The following is a 12,865-nucleotide window of genomic DNA, read 5'->3' as shown; positions in this document are numbered from 1 at the left end:
AGATAAAAGTGATACACGGAAACATCAACAATGATATTATAAAAAAAAGTAGATACCTACCATATAAGAATATTATTTGTTCAACTAATAACTTTTAAAGATTGATATTATAAATAAATAATATCTCATTAGTTAACTCCATTAATTTCCAATACGTTACGATTGTTCCTAGAATGGACGATTTTGCACCTTTTGAGTGTAGTATTTTTATTGTTTATAAGTAGGTACTAATCATCTATTATTAGGTTTTGACGATTTATTATAATATGCTTATCGAGTGTATTATTTAGGGTTTTTTTACCAACACTTCAACTAGATATTCGTAATTTGTTTGTTTTATTTGATATTCAGACCCTCGACTTGATAGGTAGGTAGGTAGGTAATGGAGTTTTTACGTACTATACTTTATTGTATTGCTTTGTTAAATAAGTTAGAGTTAAAGTGTTCGTTGTCGGTGTGTGTTTGCCTTTGGTGAGTATACACAGCGCCTGAAGATGCCTAAAGGCGAAACCCGGGTCGCAAAAAATGACTCAAATGGAATAGTACAAAACTTAAATCCATTAGAATTCACTATAATATATAATATCACAAATAAGTCTCAAGTCAAGTCAAATAACTTTTGTAGAATCGATACAAGGACTCCTGTCACAACGTGTAATATCGTACCTACTCAGGGGCCGCATTCAAACCAAGCTACTCATCTGAATCCTCAATTAAAACATAATAATACCCACCGTGGAATGTTAACTATCAAATAGTATTATGTATTTAAAAAAAAATGTGAAATAATACGTAAGTACTTAACTTTGATTGAAAATGAACACCATAAAAATGTATAAATATAATATAAGAAACCATAAAATAAACTATAAAAATGAATCAGGTTGAATAATTGATACTTACGTAGGTATATTTAAAATTTGATACTTTCATATAATCAATTATAATATTTTACTTCGCAAAAGCAGTACTTATTATGCATTGTATATAAACATTATTTAAAATATTAAAGTATCATTAAAATGCATTACAATAAATGAAAAATGCGATGGCGCTATGTGTGACGTAAACGCAATGCCGGCAATCTATTCAAAGTGCTTTGCGCGTCATTTCCAGGGGGACATCTTCTCGGGCCTCAACGATGGTCTGCTGTCGAGGGCGGAGGCCCTGGCCGCCGTGGACATCGGCAAGCACCAGGGGGCGCAAGGCGGGCCTGCAGCACTGCCTCAACTCAAGCACGACATGATGTATCACCATGGAATGGCGGCCCCACCACACAACACCAGACCACACCAGGTACCTTGCTCATTAGATTATTTTAATTTAGCGGTATTTTATTTTATACACACAATTATATGCTTAGTCGTACTTTAATATCGCTTAACGGTAAACCTAATTGCGAATTCGACTATTTAGTTGGTGGCAACACCAATCCATAAATGATTAAGGAATTGAGAAAAAGGTATATCGTCCCCTTATTTGCATAAGGTCGCATGTGACTTTTAGGTCATTCTGAGATAATCGACTTTAAAGATTTCAATTCTATTTCTTAAAGTATTTTTACATTTAACGCTATTGTTAATATGTTATTTATTTAGTTTCAACTATCTAAATTGTAATAAAGGTAATAAAATTTCAAATTGGCTATGATGAACACCAAAAAATATTAAGTAGATACTTATTAATATAATATTATGTAGAATCTAGATATTATATATAATGTTCTACCCCGATTCCACTTGTCAGCATTTTTATCACTCAGTTACGAACCTTTATTTTGAGACATAAAATATCGACGGAAACCGCAATATCAAAATATATATTTGCATCTTTTAGTACTTCATAAACTATATTCGTCGCTCTGTGAATAAAAATGATATTCACGCAAGAATCAGTCGGACGAAATCCATTTCCATATTTTGTGAAAACATAGAATGTTATATGTATACCCACAATACATGCTTCAATATTACGCAATGTAGATTTATAGACCCATAATAATTGTTTTATAATATTTAAGCTATTTATTATAGTTGAATTAATGAATTAATTTTCCTGTTTGAATTATTAATTATTACAAACAACAAATAAATCTATATAACACAATAAATAAAAAATATTTTAATTTATCAGTATTTAATAATGCGTTAATAGAAAATAAAAATATTTAAGCTAGCAAACAACAATTTAATTTAATTTAATATCTTTAAATATTTTTGACAACAAATATAATTGTTTGCAAAAATATGCCTAATATCAAATTTAAAGTAGGTCAGAATTATTATCTGTCTGTTTTCCAAAATACACCGAAGTGGTAAAATTGTGTTGTAATTTATTAATGTATAGAAAAATCCATCATTTATTTCGAATGTTATGTTTTTTTTGTTATACTTAATTCGAATTAAATCAACCAACTCATTTAATAATAACACATCTACCGCCCTGATAATATTTATATAATACATATTTCGTGACAAATTATGGTCGTGCATAATTTGTTTATGTAATTTTTACGCTACTGTTGTTAAGAATGTTTTATTTATATTATAAGTTTGTGGAATGTGGACGCTGGTACATTCAGTTTCCGGGGCGTCACATCCCCCTAAAAGTCACCCCTTCTTAACGCGATAACAAACGCATAAAACACCGCGAAATTTTTATTCGAGGCAATTTTACGGTTCAATAAATATAAAAATATTGCAATTTGGCGCCCGCTGCGGGAGCCGCTCGGAGCAATCATAAACTCTCCTAAAGATAAACTGGGGGACTTTCTCACATTTCTTCACATTTCAATTTGTGTAAGGATATGTTTACATCTATTTTATTTTATTTTGGTCGCCACAGAGACCAATTTTAATGCTTTTTAGTCTTGGGCTTGGATGACTGCTCCTGAGACATTCACAAGTTTAAAAAACTACAGTAGTCTCACATCATCTGTTTATACTTCTTGATACAGACGAGTAAGACCGGGTGTGCTACGGGGTTTTTTGACGGTTTTGTTTTTTATGTCAGATCTTAATAATAATCATATGGGCTTCCACAGGGTGGATGTTTGTATTAACAGATTTTTGTTTTTACGAGAAATGGATGTCAGTCACTAATTGCTCAACCTATTAGGTTAGGTCCATAATACTCTGAATTCAAACACAAATTTAAAAACAATGTGTATTTACCAGACCTAGGATTCGAACCACAACATTATACGACATTACGGTGAGTTAGACGATGGGTTATATTTTCTATTAGTTTGTTGTTAGGGCCTATATCATTCATATGCTCGTGTAAAGTCGTGTTTTCATGCTGTCGATATCGTTACATTACTATGTAGGTAGATTGTAGACGACGTTGTTACTTCTTGTATGTTATTGAATACACACAAAGCTATGAGCTATCATAACGATTGTTTATTGTGAAAAGTCATTCTCCGTCATTGATAGTATTCTTTTTAATACTAAATGAGCCGTGAAATAACTTAAATTACACATCACCATAGTACCTACTAATTGAACTCACTTTTTAAACCTTTCTACAACTATGGCGGTTTTATGTGTAGGTAATGGTTTTTAGACATTCACCTATTTGACTCAATACTGTGGAAAAAAATGGTAGGTACCTACCCACCTATTGAAAAAGAAACAGAATTTTATCCAGGAGCGTTAATTCAACCCGCGACCAATAGATTTGCAGCCTGTCCTGGTGATCTCTCCACCGACTCCATTACTCATAACGTTTTTTTTTAGAATTTAGAAGAGAACAAAAAACATGTTCTTGCTTTTTCGTACAAGGTGGTTGTTGTTGTTAGTAATTGTGAACAATAAACACCCAGGCTTTGAAATATCACATAAATATTGTGTCCTCACCGGAAATCGAACTAAGAACTCTCGGGTGGAAGACCAGCGCCTTGCGCATTGCACCACGAGAGCCGCCTATATTAACGTTAACATAATTTCCGAAAAAAACACCCTATTAGGTATATTTTTTATTGAATTTAAGCCGACCGATTAAACTTAAACAAACTAGCGTAACTTTTCAATAATAATAACTTCTACCCTAACTGCGATATATATTTGTTTCGCTCCAAAGTGTCATTCATACAAATAAATATAGCTATGTTGTAAAACATAAATAATGAGACAGCAGTACCCATTTTATTCCCTGCGGGCCTCGCCCCGTCTCACTCGCACGGCATTCAACTTTTCTTTTGTGCCTTATGTCGAAGAATAAAAACGGCGATTGAGTATGTAATGCTACCTAATGTAACATGCGAGCCACAATATAGTGATCTTAACAAAGGGTAAACTATATATTCCATAATATCGTCTGCCCGCGGCGAAAATAATTGGTCTATCGATATCATTTTTTTTATTTATAAATTTTTCTAATATAATAGTTTGATGAAATCTGTTAAATTGAGAATGAAGTTAGTAAAATATTCCTACTTCACGTAAGCTAATAATCGTGATATCGTTGAAGTCAAATGCGTTGAAGGAAACATAATTTAAATTAACAAAGACCAATAACATAATAATATAAATGCGAAGCAAGCACTCACGTTATTCTATTTAAATAAGCTGCTATTCATTTATTTAGATTTGTACAAACTTTACTATTTTCACCCCCATTTATCAAAATCAGAAAACAATTATTTAACCAAGTTCTTAGCAAAACCGAACCATAAGTGCGAGTGAGAAAACATTCGGCACGCGTAATATCTCCGCAATATGTTTTAAAGAAAGATATAAGACACATCGACCGCTCTCAAACTCTCAAAAAAATCTGCAAACCGGCTAACTCCATTTGGGCAAGTTCAGGTAGGAGAAAAACATAATAATTTAACTATCGAGGGGAAATTAACAATTCCAAAAATATTCATAATATAAATTCCATATTTTTTTACAAATAAGCTGCACTATTAATTAATATATTATTTTAGTTTCCCTTTTATATATAAAGAAAATGTATATAAAGAGCGGAGTTGTTCCATTTACGATATTGGAAATTTGAAAATCTCATTCTGATCAAAAGTTCAGTTGACTAGTTTGAAGATTAAGCAGTCGATATGATGTTGTCTAATCGACTGAGTGAAGCCGGTAAATGTTAGTTTAACCTTTGTGCTTAGGAAAAACTGAGAATATTTCAAGAGAATTTTAGATTCACTGAAAAAACCAATGCCATAAATATATCAATAGTGCCATGCCCAATTCAAGAATTTGACAAATAAATGTAGTTTTAACTTTAAATAGCGTTAAGTACCTATATGATAATAAACGTACCTACCTATATGAAAATAAGACACGGGTTATACCAAAAGAAGACTAAACTTATCAAATAGATTATAAATATGGAATTGAATCGTTCTAATTCACGAATTTGATAATAATCACGTGCGGATGTTACCGATCTAGTTAGATTAACAATCACAAATATGGTAAGCGTGTAACAGTTGCCATTGGTTTAAAAAAGTCAAAACAAAGATTCGGGCCACATAAAAGGCTACCGCGAAACTAAACTTTACTGAACTTCTTTTATTTTATTAATATCCATAAGTATTCCGTTACAACAGGTGAGTATAATCTAATTCAATTAATTAACATTTTTTGTAGCTCCAGCTTCGTGATCTATCAATTAGTAATGTGATCTGTAGCTTCCGCATATGGCTTATATTATGATAAACATGAGTAAATATAAAACAAATATTACTTTGGCGGATTCATTATCTTCTGTGTTCTTGCATTAATTTAGAGGGGAATTCCCGAATTAATTCGGCATTTGATTCGATTATTAAAGTTAGCTCTAACCCATATGGTTTAACCATTCACTTTCCCTTTAATGTTAACTTTCAATAGATATATTTAACAATATTAACATTTCTATGGATTCAATTAATACTTTTCTTTTTTTAAATTATAATAATATTTTTTGTAAATAAATATACCTAGGTATTTAATTGATTCTTCATTTTTATCTTTATTATTTTTGTATTAAAGACGAAATGCATCTTTGTTTTCAATGTTGTTTTGTTTGTGTAATATTCTGGTTTTTATTATGAGACATATTGAATTTTTGCGGTGTCACAAAATATTAGACTCAAATACCTTACTGCCTGAGATACATAATTTTGCAAGCTATATAAATATTAAAAAAGGAAATCTAGCAAGAAAAGTGGTATCTTGGAAACGCTGACCTACCAATCATAATGCTGACTCAAATGACCAATTGGAGCGCCGTAGATACGGCAACTCAGTATGGCGTAGAGCCCTCTACGATGAATGTCACATTGCGGAACACGTAACGAATCTTAACCACTAATAAACAAGTATTCAGACTTTTTAAATGTTATTTCTCAGATCATGGTTCTATCTATCAGTGGCGAAGGCTTCATAGTAGGCGATTATTTAAAGTCTACCCTCTAAGAAAAATATATATCTTCAAGTATTTAATTTAAATTAAAATAAATAAAGAGATGTGTAAAAAATTGAGTCATCTATCATCAGAATATAGAATACCGTTTAGTTTATTTAAGTTTAGAATAAAAATTAAGTGAAAAGCGCCATCTGTTCTCAACTAAACTAACGAATTAATGGAGAAATAGTCCCAAGTCTATTTTATATGGCCCGTCACATACATGACGTCAGACATGTCTGGAAATTTGTATGAAGTTTATGAGCGATAGACGAACAGCCTAAACTCTGTATGGATATATTTATTGTCGATGACTACCGCTTTAAGCAAATAATAATTAAATAAGATGATTTAAAAAAAAATATTTATATTGGGTTCAATCAGACATACTTATAAATTATTTTTAAAAATAAAATATAATAGTATCTCGTGATTATTATTTAAGTTACTTAGTTCAGTCTTAAACAAAAATAATTAAATTTATATCATATTGTTATCATGCAGTCATTATTGTCAGTCGAAACGCGAGTGTAATATCGTATTATCTTCTTATTTCCCGTAAGTATACCTCATAAGTGTGCTCTTTTTTCTGATCTCTACTGCCTACCTCTTTCCAAAAGTCACCCTTTGCCACCGCTATATATAGTTATTAGTAAATTATTTATCTGAATATTTTATGTCGTCAAGAGGTCTTATTACAATTTAGCTGTATGTCCCCAAAATTTTAGACATAAATGATGTTAGGTACGTAAATTATTGCAACTATTGACTAATTATATCAAGAATTAAATAGCACAGAAGATTCAGTATACTCTGTCCAGTGAGGTATTTTGAAAACTCATTCTACTTCCAAGTTTTCGAAGTTAACTCAGAATTTATTTTTCAAATTAGTAAATATTTTATAATAATAATATATTATGCTATTGTTAAATTACTTTACTTACTGTTTACATTGCGTTAACCAATGCAAGACTTTTCTGGGACATGACATAACAATATAATTCATTTATATGTAGGTAGGTATATATGCACGCTGGATGCCACCTAATTTTGTAGGCTGTATAACCTCTGTTGATCGTGGTAACATATTATTACTCTTGCGGTCTTTATAATGACTATTTTTATTGATATATCCATAACTCCCAACGAATTTAAAACAATTTCAAGAATCGACAACGCTGAAGACATTGTGCTATCTACCATTTTCATTTTTTCATAACGGGCAAACCATCCTACGACTCTGTCAATGGCACGGTCAAAGAAACTGTGTCCAGAAACTTCACCGTAAAATGTTGTATCGGAAATAGGTATATAGCAGTATATTAAAGACCGTCCTACCTCTTTCGGTCGTATAGTACTGAAATAAAATACATGTCTAATTAAAACACGGTTCTTGACGGTATACACTTTACAGGAAACCAGCAGCAAACAAGTTTTTAAAATAGCCGATATACTGGAATATTTGTTAGGTTAGGTTAGGTTTTCATTCTTGAATTCATGAATTTTGCCAAAATCAGCTATGAAAATTTAATTAATGTTCATAGTGAATCTAATAAAATTGGATACCGTGTAGTATACGGTCTTTCCGATAAGAAAGCTCACGGCGAACTGTGCCACGGTGATTTTTTTTACGTACAATTTACATGTAACCAAAAGTTACCGCGTTGTTAATTGGTCTACTCACCGGACTTTTATATATCAATATTTTATCTAAAAATCGTAAAAATATTAAATATTTTTTTTAATATTTCGATGACTTAAATAGCATACTATCTTTATAAACCTAATACAAAGTATCACACTCTTTCAAGTATCCTTTTATAATATGTTTTAATGCAATGTTTGATAGTAAACACCAATTCAGATCGATTTAAAACAAATATTTAACAAAAGAGGCGATCTTTAAAGTTTCAAGTGTCCCATTGTCGCTTTTATAATATGAAGCAAACAGATTTTTTGAATAGTAACAAAGACCATCGATGAAAAAAAAATATGAGAAGTCCATACAAGTATTCGCCTAAAGGATTTAACAAGCCTTTTTTAAAAGACCTCTTTGCTCAAGTATTCGTTCCTACAAATAGTATGCATTAACTGGGTGACCGAGAAATGGGTTCACCCACAAAATACGGTAATGTTACTAATTTTATTTGCGATATCTAACTAAAATGATGAAGCTAGTTTCACTGCAACTCTAACAGTATTAAAGTTACATTGCAAATAATAATGAATATAATATTTTCAAATAATCATACTACCACGTGTGTTTTGTCGTCATCATATTCCAATATTTGATCTTAATAACAGGTTTATTTTTAAGGTAGACTTACAGGTGTTTTGATTTTTTTTTATTTCTATTCGAAATAAAATATCTGCCTAATTTTGAGACAATTTTCGGTTCTTGTCGGTTTAAGGTAAGCCAACGGCAAACAATTTTTGAAAATAACCGATATACAGGATTATTTGTTAGGTTCGGTTTGGTTAACTTAGGTTTTAGATTAGGTTAAGTTAGGTTAGGTTTTCATTCTTGAATTCATAAAGTTTGCCAAAATCGCCTATTAAAATTGGCGCGGTTCCCGCCTGGCTTCCCGTAAACCAACTTGTACCCAATTTTCTTATTATACAAAAGACCTGAGTATAAGTATAGTAAATAAAGTATAGTTTTCTTTGTTCATAAAACATAATAAGTACTACATTAAAAACAATTTTAGATTGCCATCTGTTAATATTAACACAAACAAAATACTTTCAACATTATTTATTGGTTTATGTCTAAAATACTGGTTTTATTCTACATTATAATCTTTATCTACTTACCCAGGGCTAATGGTTCCATGCCCATGGTCCTGAATTGGTAGGGGTCCCGGTGCCTGATAAATAAATTGAAATTAACATATTCCAATAAATTGAGTTTTGAGCCTCCCACTAAGAGTATTAGCCCGATGCGTTTTCAATGATTGTCAACCGTCCCTGTACTTACCTACAAAAGTAGCGTATATATGCAGTACTTTATCTAAAGTTAATAATTGGAAAATGCATTTAATATAATAATATACCTAGATCTCAACTATGATATAATTTCTGAGACCGACAATACAATGGTTACAAATTTATTTATTATTGTTTTATTCGTCACAATAATGATATAAACATAAATTATTATACATAGGGATGAGAGAAAAAACATTTTATATCGAAAAAAGTTGAAATACCTGCAAGTATGAATATCCTATAAATAATTATAATATTGTGTTACTTTCGCAAATGTTCAACCCGAATTAAACCCGGTATTATTTCGTATTTCAGATAAGAAAACATATTTTTTAAATATTATTGTTGACTATTACATTTTGAATAATATGACATCTTAGAAATTTGAGTCGATAGTTAAACATCATTGTCGATTGTAGCAGTGAAAAAAATTATCTAAACATTCAAACAAATTTACTCAGTCCACCGCGAACAGTTTTGTAAGCCTTTTCACTACATTAGCATAATATAGATCTATACATATAGCATAGAGAAACTATCAATAAGTAATTTATTATACGATATCATTTCAATGATAATATTTTTATGATAAATTTGTTCAATTCAAAATTTCAATAGGTGCTTAAACATCTACCATTTTTAATCACCCTATGCTTTTCATGAGTGTCAAGTTTGTGTGTGATTGTGAGCTTATACTTGACGAAATGACCACTTGAAAATACCCCGTCCATCATATAGTATTCGCTTGCATGTGTGCGAAGTACGCGAACACTAATGCAAACTATGTCCATTTTATGTATATGTATACATACGGACACAAACGCACTTACAATTATTATTAGACTCACGCAACCCATTCATGCTCCCAGGGGTTGATTTTATTCACTTTTCTGATGCATTCGCATCTTCGCGGAAGACATTTTTTTTTATTTATCTAAGAAAATAATTTCATTCGAAACTTTTTGTTACAAAATTTCGAGGTTTGGAATTACGAGATTAATGTTATTTTAGAATATTACCAAGATACACTAAGTACAATTATTATTAGTAAATATATTAAAAAAGAAGTATAAAAGCGAAATTTTTTTTTTAAAAAAAATCGTTTTTACTAACATTGGAAAAATAGAGAGTCTGGTCTAAAAATTGGTCGACCAGATTAATAGCCATTCAAATCCTAAGCCGTCCACAGTTTTACTTACAGATCCAATATTTATTTTTTAATTCAGCTTAAATTTTAACGAGTCCTGCAGTATTAATATATTAAACGTCCACGACGACCGAGCGACTTACGTGTCGGCTTATAATGTCGCGGTTAAAACCTTCACTCTGTGAAGGTCCATTTATGATCTTATTAGGATCGGTCATGATCAAAATATATTTAATTGATATTTAATAAAATAATTTACACTATTAACTTACTGATGTTATAAGTATTGTTCTTACAATAAAACAAAGAGCCTTCATCTTTCGAGTAATATTCTGATTTTTTTTATTTAAGCCATATTATAATATGATACACAATATTACAGCAAATTAATCACTATATACGTGTGTATTGTTATGTTACGATTTGGAGAAATTCAGAAATACACGTGATATTAGAAAAAATCTTGAACAAAGGAACCTGCAGCTATCGGATTTCTGCTAATATGAGTTACGAGTGATTTAGCCACCTACCTACATACGATAAAATTGACTAAAAGCTAAGCGACCAGTGTTAATCAAATTTCGTATCGATGGTATCGATAATAGATTAATGTTAAGATCCACTAAAAAATAATTGAAAACATAGATTTAAATCACATAACGGAATATAAGTCGTGTTCCTGTTATCAGCCGGTTTCAATTAGAATTATTGCAATTTATAATTTTTTTTTATCATCTGATAACCAACCTATCTAGGTTGGTTATTTTTTCAAGTTCTTTAATAGATTTTATAAAATGTACCTAAATATGTATGTAAATAAAAAGTCGCGGACAAAATAAAATAATTAGATGTTAAAGATAATTTAATGATAAAATTCACTTTACGCCTTTACGTTCTATACCTATTGAATTTCTCAAATACCAATTGCCATACTTAGGTACTAGTTTTTGAAATATTTTCTAAGTAAGTCAATACCCTTGTGGGAAACAGTTATTCACCTGTACGATACGGAGCTTCGGCTAATAATTTTACACAGCTTTGCAAAGATGCTTAGCCGAGCTTAGTAAACGGTGAAGTAAGGTTCATAGTCATTCAGCTGCAGCCAAGCGGTAGCGAATGGATACTTTTCAAAGTGATGCACTGGTCAAGGCATTGAAAACATTTGGATACTGTAGCTTGAACATTTTATTGAGATATTTTATGAACTTAATTTTAATAACAAAATATTTGTCGCGTGGTTGAGTGCATTTCGCTGATGTGTAATGTAAAAACCGTAACGAATAAAGAACGACTTGTGTTGACTACAGAGTTTTGTAAACTTAATTATGATTAAATTAACCACACAATGATCGAAAAAAATGTGAATAACGACACCGTGTCTGAGAAAAATGAGTGAAACAAAAAAAAAACGATTCTTTAGCAAGTTTTTTTTCAATTAAATTTCAATTAAAACAAAATTAATCCTTATGAAAATTGACACACGGAAATGTTCTATTCTTGTGAACCATGCATGTCCAGAAATAATATTTTCGGAAAAATACAATATGTATAATATTTTTCAGATGCTTGATATACCCAAGTGCTTATACGAACGAAATTTTGACATTTTTAACGTTTAGGATTTTGAGGTTTCTGTTATGAATAGATTAATAAACAGATGAATTGGGTGTGAAATATACTATAATACGTTATGTATTAAATCTGTATATTTTTCGCCTATTTTCTGCAAAATGTGTATACGACACGCTAGCGGCTAGAGGTACAAATATTACTAAGTATGAATATATATCTGTAATTAATAGCAACAACGTAATATTATTTGACCTCCGTGAACTCACATAAATTTGTATATTGTCACCTCCTCTATAAACTACTGAAAGAGGAAATTGATTCTTGAATCAGTTCAAGTTATCACAATTGGGCTGCGCCAGGTAAAAATACTTTCATTGTAAACAAGTGAAATTTTTACAATATTAACAAATTCAATTGCTTATAATATAGAACCACCTATTCTATGGAATACATGGTATTTTGCCAAGTACCTATACTTACTACACTAAGTTAACTACATCGCGTACATAATATTATAGTAGTACATAGTCGAATCATATCATCTGTTTTATTAATATTTTTTTAAGTCATCGTTATTATTTTTAGATTTTGTGTCATGCTTAATGGTATTATTATTCGTAAAAACTTCGTTGGTTACATACATTTGATATTTTATCTATAACACTATGGACTACATTATTATTTTATAGCACTTTTAACAGTTATTTGTTTCATCTATAAAATAAAATTTATAAGAATTTTACATTCTTAAATCTT

General features: G+C 30.6%; 1 protein-coding gene across 4 annotated transcripts in view; it reads left to right on the top strand.

Annotated features, from left to right (window-relative positions):
* acj6 (abnormal chemosensory protein 6) overlaps positions 1-12,865 on the top strand; it is a 178,063-nt gene that overhangs the window by 155,207 nt on the left and 9,991 nt on the right. For all 4 annotated transcript variants that reach the window (XM_085954865.1, XM_085954802.1, XM_085954716.1 and 1 more), the window contains one exon: positions 1,117-1,296. In XM_085954865.1, the coding sequence (XP_085810991.1) occupies positions 1,117-1,296 (180 nt within the window). The remainder of the gene's footprint in view (positions 1-1,116; positions 1,297-12,865) is intronic.

This window comes from Rhyacophila brunnea, unplaced genomic scaffold, assembly GCF_057557595.1.
Source record: "Rhyacophila brunnea isolate RB1 unplaced genomic scaffold, BYU_Rbru_1.0 scaffold_1, whole genome shotgun sequence".
NCBI classification, from domain to species: Eukaryota; Metazoa; Arthropoda; class Insecta; order Trichoptera; family Rhyacophilidae; genus Rhyacophila; species Rhyacophila brunnea.
The sequence above is the reverse complement of the archived record's forward strand: the minus strand, read 5'-3'. Positions and strand labels throughout refer to the sequence as shown.